The sequence below is a fragment of the Rhinopithecus roxellana genome, chromosome 10, assembly GCF_007565055.1.
Source record: "Rhinopithecus roxellana isolate Shanxi Qingling chromosome 10, ASM756505v1, whole genome shotgun sequence".
NCBI lineage: Eukaryota > Metazoa > Chordata > Mammalia > Primates > Cercopithecidae > Rhinopithecus > Rhinopithecus roxellana.
In genome coordinates this window covers 81,886,081-81,904,447 of record NC_044558.1, presented here as the reverse complement: position 1 = coordinate 81,904,447, position 18,367 = coordinate 81,886,081, and the positions used below count along the sequence as shown (strand labels likewise).

The 18,367-nt window shown below is 44.5% G+C and overlaps 2 protein-coding genes across 4 annotated transcripts in view; both read left to right on the top strand.

Moving 5' to 3' along the window:
* GTF2H3 (general transcription factor IIH subunit 3) overlaps positions 1-2,752 on the top strand; it is a 28,182-nt gene extending 25,430 nt beyond the window's left edge. For both annotated transcript variants that reach the window (XM_010368400.2, XM_010368401.2), the window contains 4 exons: positions 1,520-1,588; positions 1,804-1,939; positions 2,057-2,093; positions 2,177-2,752. In XM_010368400.2, the coding sequence (XP_010366702.2) occupies positions 1,520-1,588; positions 1,804-1,939; positions 2,057-2,093; positions 2,177-2,246 (312 nt within the window). In that variant the 3' untranslated portion in view covers positions 2,247-2,752. The remainder of the gene's footprint in view (positions 1-1,519; positions 1,589-1,803; positions 1,940-2,056; positions 2,094-2,176) is intronic.
* An 11,889-nt stretch (positions 2,753-14,641) lies between these two features.
* The window catches only part of TCTN2 (tectonic family member 2), a 39,181-nt gene continuing 35,455 nt past the window's right edge, over positions 14,642-18,367 (top strand). Inside the window, exons 1-4 of one of the 2 annotated variants that reach the window (XM_030939480.1) lie at positions 14,642-14,852; positions 15,037-15,144; positions 15,563-15,639; positions 18,063-18,258. In XM_030939480.1, the coding sequence (XP_030795340.1) occupies positions 14,771-14,852; positions 15,037-15,144; positions 15,563-15,639; positions 18,063-18,258 (463 nt within the window). In that variant the 5' untranslated portion in view covers positions 14,642-14,770. The remainder of the gene's footprint in view (positions 14,853-15,036; positions 15,145-15,562; positions 15,640-18,062; positions 18,259-18,367) is intronic. The other variant, XM_030939481.1, reaches the window with a different exon arrangement.

The window sequence follows — 18,367 nt, the reverse complement described above, 5'->3', positions numbered from 1 at the left end:
GGAACACTCTGAAGATAGCAAAAGCTTAGAAAAAGAGGACCAAATTCAAAAGAGTGTTATTTTTATTTTATTTTATTTTGAGACAGGGTCTTGCCCTTGCCCCGGCTGGAATGCAGTGGCGTGATCATGGCTCACTGCAGCCGCATCCTCCCCAGCTCAAGTGATCCTCCAACTCAGTCTCCTGAGTATCTGGGATCACTGGCATGCACTACAATGCCTGGCTAATTTTGTAATTTTTTGAGACGGAGTTTCGCTCTTGTTGCCCAGGCTGGAGTGCAATGGTGTGGTCTTGGCTCACTGAAACCCCAACTCCTGGGTTCCAGCGATTCTCCTGCCTTAGCCTCCCAAGCAGCTGGGATTACAGGTACCCGCCACTACGCCCAGCTAATTTTTGTATTTTTAGTAGAGACAGGGTTTTACCCTGTTGGCTAGGCTGGTGTCGAACTGCTAACCTCAAGTGATCTGCCTGCTTTGACCTCCCAAAGTGCTGAGATTACAGGGATGAGCCACCTCGCCCAGCCTAATTTTTTAAATTTGTTGTAGAGACAGGGTTTCACTATGTTGCTCAGGCTGGTCTTGAATTCCTGGGCTCAAACAGTCCTGAAGCCTTGGCCTCCCAAAGTGATGGGATTACAGGCATGAGCCACTGCACCTAGACAAAAAAGTGTTATTTCTTAAAGAGAACAGAATAAAGCCATCTCACAGTTTCTTTTTACATAATAAAATTAACAAAATACAATGAAAACAAATCTCATAAAAATTAAAAATTTTTGTGCTTCCAAGGTAAAAAGACAACTGGGAGAGATATTTGCAAATGATGTATCTGATAAAGGGACTAGTATTCTGATTATATAAAGAACTCTTAAAATTCAAAAATAAGACAAATAACTCACTTCAAAGTGGGTCAAGGATTTGAACAGATATTTTTCCAAAGATCTGCAAATGGCCAAGAAGCACATGAAAAGATGCTTAATATCGTTACCGACCAGGGAAGTGCAAATCAAAACCACAATGAGCTAATACTTCACTCCACTAGGACAGCTGTAATCCAAAAGTCAGCTAATAATAAATGTTGGTGAGGATATAGAGAAGTTGGATCCCTCCTACATTGCTGCTGGAAATGTAAAATGGTATAGCCACTTCAGGAAACAGTTCAGAACTTCCTGGAAAAGTTAAACATAGAATTACCATGTGACTGGCGAAACCCCGTCTCTACTAAAAATACAAAAATTAGCTGGGCGTGGTGGCGCATGCCTGTAATTCCAGCTACTCGGGAGGCTAAGGCAGGAGAATCGCTTGAACGCGGAAGCAGAGGTTGGAGTTAGCCAAGATTGTGCCTGGGCAACAGAGCAAGACTCTGTCAAAATAATAAAAATAAATAATAATAATAATAATAATAATTTGCGGTGTCATATCCTCCTCTGATTTTGTAGACCTGAGGCATTGTTGGTGAGAATCCCATTCCTCTGGAAACCCTAGGTAAGTGTGAGTTTAGCAGCAAGCCCTCTGTGTCTTGCAGGCTTGTGACATCACGGGAGGACTGTACCTGAAGGTGCCTCAGATGCCCTCCCTTCTGCAGTATTTGCTGGTAAGGAGACAGCAGTGGTGACCCTGATGCCTGTAGGGAAGGATGACCTCTGTGTCCTGGGAAAGGAATGGAAGCAGGATGGCTGGTGCTAGTACTTGGGAGAAAGCAATAAATGCAGGTGTTGGAGTTCCAAGGCCTGGAAGGGTGGGGCTTCACGTTATTTTTTTCCCATGTTTTAAATAAAAGTTTCTTTTGTTTGTTTGTTTGTTTTACAGTGGGTCTTTCTTCCCGATCAAGATCAGAGATCTCAGTTAATCCTCCCACCCCCAGTTCATGTTGACTACAGGGCTGCTTGCTTCTGTCATCGAAATCTCATTGAAATTGGTTATGTCTGTTCTGTGTGTTTGTCAAGTAAGTTCATGTACCTAGTTTTTCTTTTTTTTCTATGTTGGGGGGCAGGAAAACAGTTTCTCAACTGTGTTGTTTTTCAGCCACTCCATTGTTTCTTTTTTTTTTTTTAATTTACAGTATTCTGCAATTTCAGCCCCATTTGCACTACGTGCGAGTAAGTATCTTTGAGGTTGTGTGGGTGGCTAATACTTCACAGCTCTAGAATATTAAAAAATGTTTTCCTCTCTGTAATTTCAGGACAGCCTTTAAGATTTCTCTGCCTCCAGTACTGAAAGCCAAGAAAAAGAAACTGAAAGTGTCTGCCTGAGGATAAAATACTTTCCCCATCTTTTAGAACTGTTAATAGAAATTACATAGCAGATTCTTTGTTGGGAAGACTGAAAAAAATAAAGATAGATATAGGATAATTTTTAATGTAGTGACCTTACAGAAAATATTTCCCAAACATCCTTTTTATCCTGTGCTTCCGGAGGACTGATTTGTTTGAGGGAGCCATTCTATGCAGTATATCCTAAAATATTCTATCACTGGTTGCTGTCAAGAAAGGGGCAAGAAAGCACATGTTTGTGGCTTTCATCTTTTAAATGGGATGACCGTTAGTCAAAGTCAGCTTGTCATGATTGATTATAGGCTTTCTAACCTACTACCTGAATCCAGGTCCTTGTTGTGAAATGCATGGCATGGGAAATTTGAACGTAGCTTTGTAAAAGGACTATTTGTAGAGTAATGGCATTAATCAACATAGAACGTCTTATTTGAATCAACAGTTACCTGCAATAGTCATGTAAATAAAATTCTTATTGTTTAAATTGAGATAGCCTCAGATATTTGCAGATATTTACTTTTTGTCTGATATCAGTACATATTTGGACAAAGTCATCTAAACAATAGTTTGTCACCAAATAACTACAAAATCTCATTTTAAATGAGTAAGGAGAACATGTGAAGTAGCAAATTTTCTTCAAAATAGTTGTGGGAAGAGCTTATATGTGAAAGCTTATGACTGGTTTTGAGGGAGAACTTACTGGGGAAAATGGACTCTGTTAAGTATGGTTTTCAGATAGAATTCTTTCCTTTTCTAATGGAGGAAAAAAATCCACATTAATATTGAAACTGCACCTGTAATCCCAGCACTTTGGGAGGCTGAGGCCAGAGGATTGCTTGAGCCCGGGAGTTCGAGAGCAGCCTGGGCAACAAAATGAGAAGACCCCATCTCTACTAAAAGTTTAAGTATATTTATAGAAACTGTTTTCTAGAAACTTTGGACTGAATCCCGAAAATGTTTATAAGTTCAAAAGCAAAACTATTTGTAATTTCAACAACAAAAAATGTATTTTTCTATGTAATCTTGAAATTATTAAAAGTCCTTTTAGTTTCTAGCACATATTTGTACAAAGACTTTAAGGAATGGTAGCTGAGTTTTTTTTTTTTTTTTTTTTTAAATGTTTACTGACGAGGCCGGGCGTGGTAGCTCACCCCTGTAATCCCAGCACTTTGGGAGGCCGAGGCGGGCAGATCATAAGGTCAGGTGTTCGAGACCAGTCTGGCCAGTATGGTGAACCTCTGTCTCTACTAAAAATACAAAAATTAGCCAGGCGAGGTAGTGGTCACCTGTAGTTCCAGCTACTCGGGAGGCTGAGGCAGGAGAATTGTTTGAACCCGGGAGGCAGAGGTTGCAGTGAGCCAAGATAGTGCCTCTGTACTCCAGCCTGGGTGACAGAGCAAGACTTTGTATCAAAAAAGAAAGGCTGGGCGCTGTGGCTCACACCTGTAATCCCAGCTGGGAGGCGGAGGCAGGCAGATCAGGAGGTCAGGAGACTGAGACCATCCTGGCTAACGCGATGAAACCCCGTCTCTACTAAAAATACAAAAAAATCAGCTGGGCGTAGTGGTGGGTGCCTGTAGTCCCAGCTACTTGGGAGGCTGAGGCAGGAGAATGGCGTGAACCCGGGAGGGGGAGCTTGCAGAGAGCCAAGATTGTGCCACTGCACTCCAGCCTAGGCGACACAAGGAGACTCCTTCTCAACCAAAAAAAAAAAAAAAAAAAAAAAAAAAAAACCAGCCTGACCAACGTGATGAAACCCCTTCTCTACTAAAAATACAAAAATTAGCCAGGCGTGGTGACATGTGCCTGTAATCCCAGCTACTCAAGAGGCTGAGGCAGGAGAATCACTTGAACCTGGGAGGCAGAGGTTGCAGTGAGCCGAGATCGGGCTACTGCACTCCAGCCTGGGCCACAGAGTGAGACTCCATCTCAAAACAAACAAACAAACAAAAAAGTGTACTTATGGCCAGGCGCCTTGGCTCACGCCTGTAATCCCAGCACTTTGAGAGGCCAAGGCGGGCAGATCACCTGAAGTCAGGAGTTTGAGACCATCCTGCCCAACATGGTGAAACCCTGTCTCTATTAAAAATACAAAAATTAGCTGGGTGTGGTGGCAGGCGCCTGTAATCCCAGCTACAGGCTGAGGCGGGAGAATCGCTTGAACCCAGGAGGCAGAGGTTGCAGTGAGCCAAGATCAAGATCACGCCATTGCACTCTATCCTGGGCAATGAGAACGAAACTCCTTCTCAAAAAAAAAAAAAAAAAATGTGTACTGACAAAACCCATTGTGTGCAAAACTTTGTGTGTAACTAAGATTTTAATTTTCTCTTTATACAGGCGGAGTCATATTTAAATAATTTGATACTTGCTTAGATAATTTCCGATAGATTTTGTATTCTGGATTTGTGTTTTTGTTAACAAATATACAAAGACTTTGGTGCTCACTTTGCAAATATTTGTTAATCCTTGAGTTTGAGAACCTGTCTTTTAAAAATAGTACTTAATATTTCATATACTAATTAAGTGTAATGGAAATCACAATTTTAAGTCTAGGATATAAAGTGTTATATATCTAAAAGATACACTTTCAAGCAAGCTAGCAAGACTTTTATTATTTTTTATTTGAAATGTCTTATATATTTGGTTAGTTCTGTTTAACTTGTTTTTAACTGTTGCCCTTATGAGTTATTTTATATAAATTTTTACAATAAAATAGTTTGATTTTCATATTTGGTTGAATTATTTCCTTTCATTCATTATTTATCTCATGCTCATTCAACTCTTCTTCAAATGTGTGCTTTTAAACTGCATTTGGTCAAATGCCAGACAATTTTTTATTCAACTCTGAAGAACTTTAATTTCAAATCTTGGTCTGTGTGCAGTGGCTCACGCCTCTAATCCCAACACTTTGGGAGGCTGAAGCGGGAGGATCACTTAAGCCTAGGAGTTCAAGACCAGCCTGGGCAGCATGGCAAAACCCTGTCTCTGCAAAAAACATAAAAATTAGCCAGGTGTGGTGGTGCATGCCTGTAGTCCCAGCTACTCTGGTGGCTAAGGTGGGAGGATCACTTGAGCCCAAGAGGTGCAGGTTACAATGAGCCATGATCATGCTTCTGAACTCCAGCCTGGATGACAGAGTGAGACCCTGTCTCTAAATAAATAAATGCAAATGGTTTTTGTATGTTTATTTTGTATCCTGCCACTTTACTAATTTTATCAGTTCTAATAGATTTTTGATGGCATCTAGGTTTTTTCAGATATAAGATTGTATCTTCTGCAAACAAGGATAATTTTACTTTTTCCTTTTTAATTTGAATACCTTTTATCTCTTTCTCATGATTGATTGCTCTAGCTAGGACTTTCAGCACTATGTTGAATACCAGTGGTGAAAGTGGGCATCTTTATCGTGTTCCAGATTTCAGAGGAAAGGTTTTCCATTTTTTCCTTGTTCAGTATGATACTAGCTGTGGATCTGTTATATGTGGCTTTTTTGTGTGTGTGTTGAAGTATGTTCCTTCTATACCCATTTTTTTGAGGGTTTTTTTTTTTATCATGAAAGGATGTTGAATTTTATCAAATGCTTTTTGAGCATCCATTGAAATGATCAGATGACTTTTGTTCTTCCTTTGGTTGACATGATGTATCACATTGATTGATTTGCCTATGTTGAAACATCCTGTTGAACCATCCTTGCATCCCTGGAATTAATCCTACTGGGTCATGATGAATGATTTTTTTTTTTTTTGGGACAGAGTTTCGCTCTTGTTGCCCAGGCTGGAGTGCAATGGTGTGATAACAGCTCACTGCAACCTCTGCCTCCTGGGTTCAAGCTATTTTCCTGCCTAAGCCTCCCAAGTAGCTGGGATTACAGGGGCCTGCCACCATGCCCAGCTAATTTTTTGGATTTTTAATAGAGACTGGGTTTCACCATGCTGGCCAGGCTGGTCTTGAACTCCTGACCTCAGGTGATCCACCCGCCTTGGCCTCCACAAGTGCTGGGATTACAGGTGTGAGCCACCACACCTGGCTGAAGTACCTGTTTTGTTTTGTTTTTTTTTTACTGAGACGGAATCTCACTCTGTCACTCAGGCTGGAGTGCAGTGGCCTAATCACGGTTCACTGCAACCTCTACCACTTGGATTCAAGCGATTCCCCTGCCTCAGCCTCCTGTGTATCTGGGATTACAGGTGTGCACCCCCATGCCCGGCTAATTGTTTTGTATTATTAGTAGAGACGGGGTTTCACCATGTTGGCCAGGATGGCCTCGAACTTCTGACCTCAAGTGATCCACCCACCTCGGCCTCCCAAAGTGCTGGGATTACAGGTGTGAGCCACCATGCCCTGCCTGATGATATTTTTAATGTGTTGTTGAATTTTATTTGCTGGTATTTTGTTGAGGATTTTGCATCAATGTTCATTGGAGACATTAGCCTGTAGTTTTTTTTGTTTTTGTTTTTGTTTTTTTGTTCTTTTCTTTGAGATGGAGTCTTACTCTGTTACCCAGGCTGGAGTACAGTGGCACGATCTCTGCTCACTATAACCTCTGCTTCCCGGGTTCAAAGTGGTCCTCCCACCTCAGCCTCCCAAGTAGCTGGGAGTACAAGCATGCACCACTATGCCCAGCTAATTTTTGTATTTTTAGTAGAGACAGAGTTTCGCCATGTTGGCGAAGTTCGCCAGGCTGGTCCTGAACTCCTGACCTCAAGCGTCCACTGCCTCAGCCTCCCAAAGTGTCAGGATTACAGGCATGAGCCACCGCGCCCAGCTGGTTTTCCAATTTATTGGCATATAGTTGCTCATAGTAGTCTCTAACGATCCTTTGAATTTCTGTGATATCAGTTGTAAGGTCTTTTTCATCTCTGATTTTACTTATTTGGGTCTTTTTTTCTTAGTCTGGCTAAAGGTTTGTCAATTTTGTTCTTTTCAAAAAATCAGCTTTTCATTTTGTTGATCTTCTGAATTTTTTAAATTGCAATTTCATTTATTTCTGCTCTTGCTCTTTATTATTTCTTTTCTTTTTGAGACGGAGTCTTGCTCTGTTGCCGAGGCTGGAGTGCAGTGGTACAATCCCAGCTCACTGCAACCTCCGCCTCCCAGGTTCAAGCGATTCTCCTGCCTCAGCCTCCCAAGTAGCTGGAAGTAAAGGCATGCGCCACCATGCCTGGCTAATTTTTGTATTTTTATTAGAGATGGGGTTTCACCATGTTGGCCAGGTTGGTTATGAACTCCTGACCTCAGGTGATCCACCTGCCTCAGCCTCCCGAAGTGCTAGGATTATAGGCGTGAACCACTGTATTATTTCTTTTCTTTTTTTTTTTTTTTTGAGACGGAGTCTCGCTCTGTCGCCCAGGCTGGAGTGCAGTGGCCGGATCTCAGCTCACTGCAAGCTCCACCTCCCAGGTTCCCACCATTCTCCTGCCTCAGCCTCCCGAGTAGCTGGGACTACAGGCGCCCGCCACCTCGCCCGGCTAGTTTTTTGTATTTTTTAGTAGAGACGGGGTTTCACCGTGTTAGCCAGGATGGTCTCGATCTCCTGACCTTGTAATCCGCCCGTCTCGGCCTCCCAAAGTGCAGGGATTACAGGCTTGAGCCACCGCGCCCGGCCTATTTCTTTTCTAATACTAACTTTGGGTTTGGTTTGCTCTTACTTTTCTAGTTCTTCAAGAAGCATCATTTGGTTGTTTATTTGAAGTTTTTCTACTTTTTTGATAAAGGTACTTATTGTTCTAAGGTCTCCTCTTAGTACTGCTTTTCCTGTATTCCATAGGTTTTGGTATGTTGTTTTTCCATTTTCGTATGTTTCAAGGAGTTTTTAAATTTTCCTTCTTAATGGCTGGGCCCAGTGGCTCACACTTGTAATCCCAACACTTTGGGAGGTCGAGGTGGGCGGATTACGAGGTCAAAAGAATGATACCATCCTGGCCAACATAGTGAAACACTGTCTCTAGTAGAAATACAAAAAAATAGCTGGGCGTGGTGGCATGCACCTGTAGGCCCAGCTACTTGGGAGGCTGAGGCAGGAGAATTGTTTGAACCTGGGAGGCGGAGGTTGCAGTGAGCTGAGATTGCTCCACTGCACTCTAGCCTGGTGACAGAGCAAGACTCTGTCTCAAGAAAAACAAAACAAAACAAAACAAAACCTCTTAATTTCTTCATTGATCCACTGATCATTCAGCAGCATACTGTTTAATTTCCTTGTGTTTGTATACTTTCCAAAGTTCCTCTTGTTATTGATTTCTGGTTTTATTCCATTGTGATCAGAGAAGATGCTTGATCTGGGGCTGGGTGTGGTGGCTCATGCCTGTAATCCCTGCACTTTGGGAAACCGATGTGGGTGGATCACCTAAGGTTAGGAGTTCAAGACCAGCCTGCCTAACATGGTGAAACCCTGTCTCTACTAAAAAATATAAAAATTAGCTGGGTGTGGTGGTGCACACCTGTAATCCTAGCTACTCAGGAGGCTGAGGCAGGAGAATCACTTGAACCCGGGAGGCAGAAGTTGCAGTGAGCCAAGATCACGCCATTGGACTCCAGCTTAGGGGACAAGAGTGAGACTCCATCTCAAGAAAAAAAAAAAAGATGCTTGGTCTGAATTTTTTTTTTTTTTTTTTGTAAAGACTTGTTTTGTGACCTAACATATGATCTATTCTTGACAATGATTCATGTGCTTAGAAGAATGTGTATTCTATAGCCGTTAGATGAAATGTGCCATAAATATCTATTAGGTCCATTTGGTCTATAGTGCAAATTAGGTCTCACATTTCCTTGTTGATTTTCTGTCTGGATAATCTGTCCAATGCTGAAAGTGAGAGGTTGAAGTCTCCAACTGTTATTGTACTGGGGTCTGTCTCTTTAGCCCTAATAATATTTGCTTTATATATCTGAGTGCTTCAGTATTGGGTGCACATATGTTTACACTAGTTACATTCTCTTGCTGAGCCCTTTATCATTATATAATGACCTTCTTTACCACTTTTTATAGCTGTTCTTGTAATCTTTTTTTTTTCCTTTTTTTTTTTTTTTGAGACAGAATCTCACTTCTGTCACCTAGGTTGGTGTGCAGTGGCATGATCTCGGCTCATTGCAACCTCCACCTCCCAGGTTCTAGTGATTCTCCCACCTCAGTCTCCCGAGTAGCTGGGATTACAGGCATGTGCTACCATACCTGGCTAATTTTTTTTTTTTTTTGAGACAGAGTCTCACTCTGTCGCCCAGGCTCAAGTGCAGTGGCGTAATCTCAGCTCACTGCAAGTTCTGCCTCCTGGGTTCATGCCATTCTGCTGCCTCAGCCTCCCGAGTAGCTGGGACTATAGGCGTGCACCACCACACCCAGCTAAATTTTTTTTTTTGTATTTTTAGTAGAGACGGGGTTTCACCATATTGGCCAGGCTGGTCTCAAACTCCTGACCTCGTGATCTGCCCGCCTCATTCTCCCAAAGTGCTGAGATTACAGGTGTGAGCCACCACACCCAGTCTTAAAATCTATTTTATCTGATAAAAGTATATAGCTACTTGTGCTCTTTTTTGGTTTCCATTAGAATATCTTTTTCCATCCCTTTATTTTTAGTCTATGTGTGTCTTTATAGGTGAAGAGTTTCTTATAGGCAGCTAATCATTAGGTCTTTTTTGTGTGTGTGTATCTATTCAGCCACTCTATGTCTTTTGATTGGAGAGTTTAGTCCATTTACATTCAATGTTATTGATAAGTAAGGACTTACTACTGCCATTTTGTTGTCTTCTGATCTTCCCTTCCTCCCTTCTTTCCATCTTCCTTTTTATGAAAGTGATTTTCTCTGACGGTATGTTTTAATTTCTTGCTTTATATTTTTGTGTATCTGTTGTAGGCTTTTTGATATGAGTTTAGCACGAGGCTTGCAAATACCATCTTATAACCCATTATTTTAAACTGATGACAACTCTGATTGCAAAAACAAGCAGAGAAAACTAATACTTTATACTTTAACTTCATCCCTCTGATTTTTAACTTTTTATTGTTTCTACAGTATTTGTATCTTATTATACTATGTCTTAAAAAGCTGTAGCTATTATTTTTGATAAGTTTGCCTTTAAGTCTACTACTCAAGATATGAATAGTTTACATATTTGTAGAGGTACCATCTTGGTGATCTTGGGTGAGATCTTGGAGAATTCCTTGGATCACTGTTAGCAGTGCGAGTCTGTACAGGTCTGCAGCGACTCGATTCTTACCTCTTCGGAGGAAAGAATTTGGCCAAGTGGCATAAGGCAGAGTGAGAGACCAAGGCAAAGTTTAGAGCAGGGGTAAATGTTTATTAAAATGTTTTAGAGCAGGAACGAAAGGAAGTAAAGTACACTTGGAAGAGGGCCAAGCGGGTGACTCGAGAGATTCAAGTGCCTGGTCTGACCCTTCACTTGGGGTTTCTGTACATTAGCATGGTTCTGAGGTTTGTGCTCTCCCTTGATTTTTCCTTGGGGTGGGCTGTCTGCATGTCAGTGGCCTGCCAGCACTTGGGAGGGGCCGCATGTGCAATGTGTTCACTGAAGTTTGGCGCATGCTCATTTGAGGCATTTTCCTTTACCAGTCCAGTGTTTCCAGAGGAAGGTTATATACCAGTTAAACTCTGCCATCTTGCCTCTTACTATGTGTGCATGAGCCTGCTTGCCCAACTCCTGAGATCTCATCGGGAAGCTGCTGATGACCAGCCTCAGGTGTTTTCTATCTTTTTTTGAGATGGATGGAGTCTCACTCTGTCACCCAGGCTGGAGTGCAGTGGCCGGATCTCAGCTCACTGCAAGCTCCGCCTCCCGGGTTTATGCCATTCTCCTGCCTCAGCCTCCCGAGTAGCTGGGACTACAGACACCCGCCACCTCGCCTGGCTAGTTTTTTGTATTTTTTAGTAGAGACGGGGTTTCACCATATTAGCCAGGATGGTCTTGATCTCCTGACCTCGTGATCCACCCGTCCCGGCCTCCCAAAGTGCTGGGATTACAGGCTTGAGCCACCGCGCCCGGCCAACCCCAGGCTGGTCTTGAACTCCTGGCCCCAAGTGATCCATCTGCCTTCACCACCCAAAGTGCAGGGATTACAGGTGTGAGCCACCAAGCCTGGCCCAGAAATGTTTTCTTTTGGGAGGATTTATCTCAAAATTTTACCACTTGGCCATGCCAACTTAATTTGCAGATTAATTCCCCCCAAAGACAGATGGGGAATAACAGAAATATTTAAGTGTTTGACAGCTTCCTCCTAGTAACGTTCTCCTAGGCTTTATTCCAAGATGTCAAGAGAGGTACATATTTTGCGTCTTCCAGAGAGGAGCTGAGGTACAGGGGAAAGTTTCATGCTCATGTTACAACTGTAGCCACCCACAATTTTTCAAGGAGTGTAAGAAAAAGGTAATGCCCAGTGTCAGGCCCTTATAAAGCCTCAACTTTCAGAATCCTTTCACCATGTTAGATTTGCTGATCAATGAATATGTAACCGAACATCAAGAGTAATAATGGGCGGTGGCTCACGCCTCGGCTCAGGCCGAGGCGGGCGGATCACGAGGTCAGGAGATCGAGACCATCCTGGCTAACACGGTGAAACCCCGTCTCTACTAAAAATACAAAAAATTAGCCGGGCGTGTGGTGGGCACCTGTAGTCCCAGCTACTTGGGAGGCTGAGGGAGGAGAATGGCGTGAACCCGAGAGGCAGAGCTTGCAGTGAGCTGAGATCATGCCACTGCACTCCAGCCTGGGCAACAGAGCGAGACTCCATCTCAAAAAAAAAAAAAAAAAAAAAGAGTAATAATGGGGCTGAGTGCGGTGGCCCACACCTGTAATCCCAGCACTTTTGGAGGTCAAGGCAGGAGAATCACTTGAGCCCAGGAGTTTGAGACCAGCCTGGGCAACATAGTGAAACCGCATCTCTACAAAAAATACAAAAATTAGCCGGGTGTCGTGGCGTATTCCTAGGTACTTGGGAGGCTGAGGTGGGAGGATCAGCTGAGCCCAGAAGTTTGAGGATGCAGTGAGCTATGATTGTGCCACTGTACCATTCCAGCCTGGGTGACAGAGTGAGATCCTGTCTCAAAAAAAACAAATAAAAATAAATAAATAAAAAGTAATAATGGCAAACATTGATTTGGCATTTATGGTTAGTCAGTCACAAAGCTGAACACCATAACTGTCCCAGCTAAAGGCCACACCAGCCCTCTGATACTGAACAAGTAAGTGATCATTAACTGAGTGCTTACTCTGTGCCAGCCATTGGCTTAACCTCATTAGACATGTTACCTCATTTCATGCTCACACAATCCCCAGGGAAGGATTATCATCATCCCTTTTTTCTAGATGAGGAAGCTGAAGCTTAGAGAGGTCGACTTGCCCAAAGTCACTTAACAGCTAAGAATATCTGTGGAGGGAAGGCGGAATCCCACGCTAGGGAGCCTGACCTCAGAACCTGCACTCTCAGCCCCCAAGCCGTGACAATGCTTGAAATGTTCTGAGGCTACTGAAAGAAGAAAAACAATTTTTTTCCAGACAGAATTTTGATTCTTTCACATCTGTCCTATTGTTGGGCAGAACCTCTTGTGTGTTCTGTGATTGGATCTGCTTTCAGAGAGCTGAGAGCTCTGTGCGTGGGAGAAAATCCTTCAGAAACCTAGGAGAATGATAATAAAAAAATAGTGGTAATAAATGATAAATGATAATAATTATAAAAATATAAATTTTATAAAATTATAAAGTATAAAATTTATAAAATATATGGTTTTTTTTTTTTTTTTTTTTTTTTTTTTTTTTTGAGACAGAGTCTCGCTCTGTCGCCCAGGCTGGAGTGCAGAGGCCAGATCTCAGCTCACTGCAAGCTCCGCCTCCTGGGTTCACGCCATTCTCCTGCCTCAGCCTCCCACGTAGCTGGGACTACAGGCGCCCGCCACCTCGCCCGGCTAGTTTTTTGTATTTTTTAGTAGAGACGGGGTTTCACCGTGTTAGCCAGGATGGACTCGATCTCCTGACCTCGTGATCCGCCCGTCTCGGCCTCCCAAAGTGCTGGGATTACAGGCTTGAGCCACCGTGCCCGGCAAAATATATGTTTATATTTATATAAAATGTAAATACATATTTATAAGATAAAATATAAATACATATTTATTTTATAAGATACATAAATAAATAAATATTATATATATATTTTTGAGACGGAGTCTGGCTCTGTGGCTCACGCTTGAGTGCAGTGGTGAGAAAACGGCTCACTGCAACCTCCGCCTCCTAGATTCAAGCGATTCTTCTGCCTCAGCCTCCTGAGTAGTTGGGCTTATAGGCGCGTGCCGACACGCCCAGCTAATTTTTTGTATTTTTCCTAGAGACAGTGTTTCACCATGTTGGTCAGGCTGGTCTCAAACTCCTGACCTTGTGATCCGCCCGCCTCGGCCTCCCAAAGTGCTGGGATTACAGGCAGGAGCCACCGCACCCGGCCTATATATATTTTATATGTATCAAGTATGTATATTTGAGATATATATATAAGACAAAGTATATATATTTTGTATATATATATTTTATAAAAACATAAAATATAAATAATGCATAATAAATGATAGTAAAGATAATAATAATAAAAACAGCGCTGCAGCCCCATCCCCTTTTTGTACTCACCCCCTAAAAATCCCTATAAAAATCAAGTTTATTAAGGAGCAAATTCCACCCTTTTTATTTAGAAGCCAGTGTCTATAGGCTCGCTCTTGGCTGTTGTTGGATTAATTCCAGGGTAGGGGAAAACTCCAGTTTTTGAGCTGGAAACCCACCCCTGCTTTTTTTTTTTTTTTTTTTTTTTGAGACGGAGTCTTGCTCTGTCGCCCGGGCTGGAGTGCAGTGGCCGGATCTCAGCTCACTGCAAGCTCCGCCTCCCGGGTTCACGCCATTCTCCTGCCTCAGCCTCCAGAGTAGCTGGGACTACAGGCGCCCACCAGGTCGCCCGGCTAGTTTTTTGTATTTTTAGTAGAGACGGGGTTTCACCATGTTAGCCATGATGGTCTTGATCTCCTGACCTCGTGATCCGCCCGTCTCGGCCTCCCAAAGTGCTGGGATTACAGGCTTGAGCCACCGCGCCCGGCCCACCCCTGCTTTTCAGGACCTTTTTAATTTTGATTTTTTCAACTTTTATTTTAGGCCCAGGGGTCCATGTACAGGTTGTTATAGAGGTAAATTGCGTGTCACGGGGGATGGGTGCACAGATTGTTTCGTACACCCAGGTACTAAGTGGAGCACCGGATAGGTAGTTTTTCCGCCCTCACTTTCCCCACGAGTCAAGCAGCAAAAATGCAAGGCCTTGTGGGCGGGGCCGGGGTGCCCGCTCTTGCCGCTGATCCAATCACAGCACGGCACTCCGCCTGGCCGGCCGCCGATTGGTGGTTGCCATAGCTCCGGGCGTTCGCTTGACAAGATGGCGGCGGTGGGGCCGTGGCTGCCGCGATTTCGTGTCTGAGTCCTTCTCGAGTTCTAAGGCGGGCGCGGTTCTGCTGTGCCCGGCCCGCGAGGTCTAAAGCATGGGCTTCCAGTCTCCGGCTGCTCTTCTTTCGAGGCTTCTCCTTCTGCAGGGCGTCCTGAGGCTGGTGTGGGGGGACCTGGGTGTGTACGGCGCTGCAGGGACCTCGGTGGGCCGGGGCTAAGGGGACTGGGCGTTAAAAGGGCTAGACTTGGACTCCCCCGGGAGCTTCGGGAGTCGAGACCGCCAAAGCAAGCCGCCACACACACCTTAGGCGGTGACTCTTCCACTGCTAATCCCTCCTTATCCCCTTTCCTTCCCGCCTAGTTTTCATCCCTCCTTTTATCCGAATGTCCGGCCCTGCGGTCAGCGCATCCCTGGTCGGAGACACCGAGGGCGTGACCGTGTCCCTGGCCGTGCTGCAGGACGAGGCGGGTAAAGTCCAGCCCTTATTTTGGGGAGGGTGGGGGTTGGACTGGATCCAGACCTCCCAGAGAGCCTGGCGAGGTGGCATTCTTTGGGCCCCCTGCCTCTGTTTTCTGTAAAGTCGCATGGGGAGAAAAGGATCGGGGCGCTGCTGTAGGCCAAAGAGGACAGACGGACAGGTTCGAAGAAAGCTTGAAATAATAATGGCTAGCATTCATTGAACTAACATCGTGCATCATCCCATTTTCCTGGTAAGAACAGTAATATCTTTTCATCCCCTTTGACCAGTGAAGAAACAAGTTCAGAGAGGTTGTCACTGTCCCAGTATCAAGCAGCTTGTAAAGGGCCCAATCTTAGGCTGTAATGTGAGTCTATCCTAGGCAGTCTGACTCCAGCTGCCTTTGCGTGCTGGTCTTCTCTTCCTTAGGAATATTGCCAGTTCCGACGTGTGGAGTGCTGAACAATGAGACGGAAGACTGGAGTGTGACTGTGACCCCTGGTGCGGTAAGGCAGAAGTAAACCTTCTCTGTAGCCTGTGAAGAGGCCCCCAGCTAGGGTTTCTGCACTGCTCTCTTTATTTGACAAGGCATACCTTTCTCCATGCTCTGAACAATCATGAAATTGTGGGCTGTTGGATCTGGTAGACACCCAGCCCACAGTTCCTTACCCTGGGGTTAGGAGTCCTTGGGTGCATTTTAGGGGGCCTGTGAACTCTGTGAAACTGTGTAAAGTTCTGTTTGTATGTGTATTTTTCTGATGAGAGGGTCATCAGTTTCCTTCAGATCATCAAATGGGTCAATGATTCAAAAAAGCTTTGTGCCAGGCATTGTGGCTCCAGCCTGTACTCATAGCACTTTGGGAGGTTGAGGCGGGAGGATTGCTTGAGCCCAGGAGTTCCAGACCAGCCTGTAACATAGCGAGACCCTGTCTCTACAAAACAATTTTTAAAAAATTAGGTGGGCCTGTAATCCCAGCACTTTGGGAGGCCGAGGCGGGCGGATCACAAGGTCAGGAGGTCGAGACCATCCTGGCTAACACAGTGAAACCCCGTCTCCACTTAAAAAATACAAAAAATTAGCCGGGCGAGATGGCGGGCGCCTGTAGTCCCAGCTACTTGGGAGGCTGAGGCAGGAGAATGGCGTGGACCCGGGAGGCGGAGCTTGCAGTGAGCTGAGATCCGGCCACTGCACTCCAGCCTGGGCGACAGAGTGAGACTCCGTCTCAAAAAAAAAAAAAAAAAAAAAAAAAAAATTAGGTGGGTGTGATGGCACACACCTATAGTCCCAGGTACTTGGAGTGGGGTGGGGGTGCTGAGGCAGGAGGATTATTTGAGCCCAGGAGTTCAGGACTGCAGAGAGCTATGATGGTACCACTGCACTTCATCCAGCCTGGGCAACAGAGGAAGACCCTGTCTCTTAAAAAAAAAAAAAGAAAGAAAGAAAGCTGGCCAGGCACGGTGGCTCATGCCTGTAATCCTAGCACTTTGGGAGGCTGAGGAGGGCGAATCATCTGAGATCAGGAGTTCAAGGCCAGTCTGGCCAACATGGTGAAACCGGTCTCTACTAAAAATACAAAAATTAGCTGGGCGTGATGGCGGGTGCCTGTCATCCCAGCTACTTTGGAGGCGGAGGCGGAGGCAGGAGAATCACTTGAACCTGGGAAGCAGAGGTTGCAGTGAGCTGAGATCACACCACTGCACTCCAGCCTGGGTGACAAGCAAGACTCCGTCTCAAAAAAAAAAAAAAAAAAAAGCGGCCGGGCAAGGTGGCTCAAGCCTGTAATCCCAGCACTTTGGGAGGCCGAGGCGGGCGGATCACGAGGTCAGGAGATCGAGACCATCCTGGCTAACACGGTGAAACCCCGTCTCTACTAAAAAAAATACAAAAAACTAGCCGGGCGAGGTGGCGGGAGCTTGTAGTCCCAGCTACTCGGGAGGCTGAGGCAGGAGAATGGCGTAAACCCGGGAGGCGGAGTTTGCAGTGAGCTGAGATCTGGCCACTGCACTCCAGCCTGGGTGACAGAGCGAGACTCCTTCTCAAAAAAAAAAAAAAAAAAAAAAAAGCTTCATAACCACTGATCTTGCCCAACTCTGAGCTTGTGTATAAGGATACTCAAACCTGGAGAGATTAAGCATCTTCTATTTAGTAAGTGTTTATTGGGTACCTAGTATATGCAACATCAATTCTGGAGATAAAAGGATGAGAAAGACAAACTCTGCTTGTACCCCAGGAATGAACATGTACATGTCTAAAGTCATTCTGGGATAAACTGAGGATTGTTTTCATTGACTTTTGTGTATTTACTCTTCCACTGATAGGATGATAAAGAAACTAAAAAGGGGCCGGGCGCGGTGGCTCAAGCCTGTAATCCCAGCACTTTGGGAGGCCGAGACGGGCGGATCACGAGGTCAGGAGATCGAGACCATCCTGGCGAACACGGTGAAACCCCGTCTCTACTAAAAAAATACAAAAAAAAAAAAAAAAACTAGCTGGGCGAGGTGGCGGGCGCCTGTAATCCCAGCTACTCGGGAGGCTGAGGCAGGAGAATGGCGTAAACCCGGGAGGCGGAGCTGGCAGTGAGCTGAGATCCGGCCACTGCACTCCAGCCTGGGTGACAGAGCGAGACTCCGTCTCAAAAAAAAAAAAAAAAAGGTACACAGTAAGCTGAGTTTATTTATCAGATTTGTGTTTAGCTTTTTCTAAGTATCCCAAAGTTGTTTGCTTTTATGTTAAGGAGTAGGAATCAGGGCTTGCATGTTACCATAGGTTTATGGGGTGGAACTGAAGATAACTGTGTCATCTTTGTATACATTTCCCTTTTATAAAATGAACAGAGGCCGATGTGTGCTTTTATTGTGTTTTCCATTATGTATTCTTATAGACCCTGTTTTGAATCACTTTAAAAATACAGCAATCTTTTCCTTTCAGAAGGTGTTGGAAGTGACAGTAAGGTGGAAGAGAGGTCTGGACTGGTGTTCCTCCAATGACACAGATTCCTTCTCAGAGTCCCCCTGCATCCTCCAGACCCTTCTGGTTTCAGCATCTCGTAATTCACCCTGTTTAGCACATCTACTCATTCAAGTGGAAATTTATGCCAACTCTTCTCTGACCCATAATGCCTCAGGCAAGTGAAATCTTTGACTGTGAAAACTTTCCTGTTGGTCCCAGCTACTTAGGAGGAAGAGGTAGGAGGATGGCTTGAGCCTGGGAGGTTGATGCTACAGTGAGCTGTG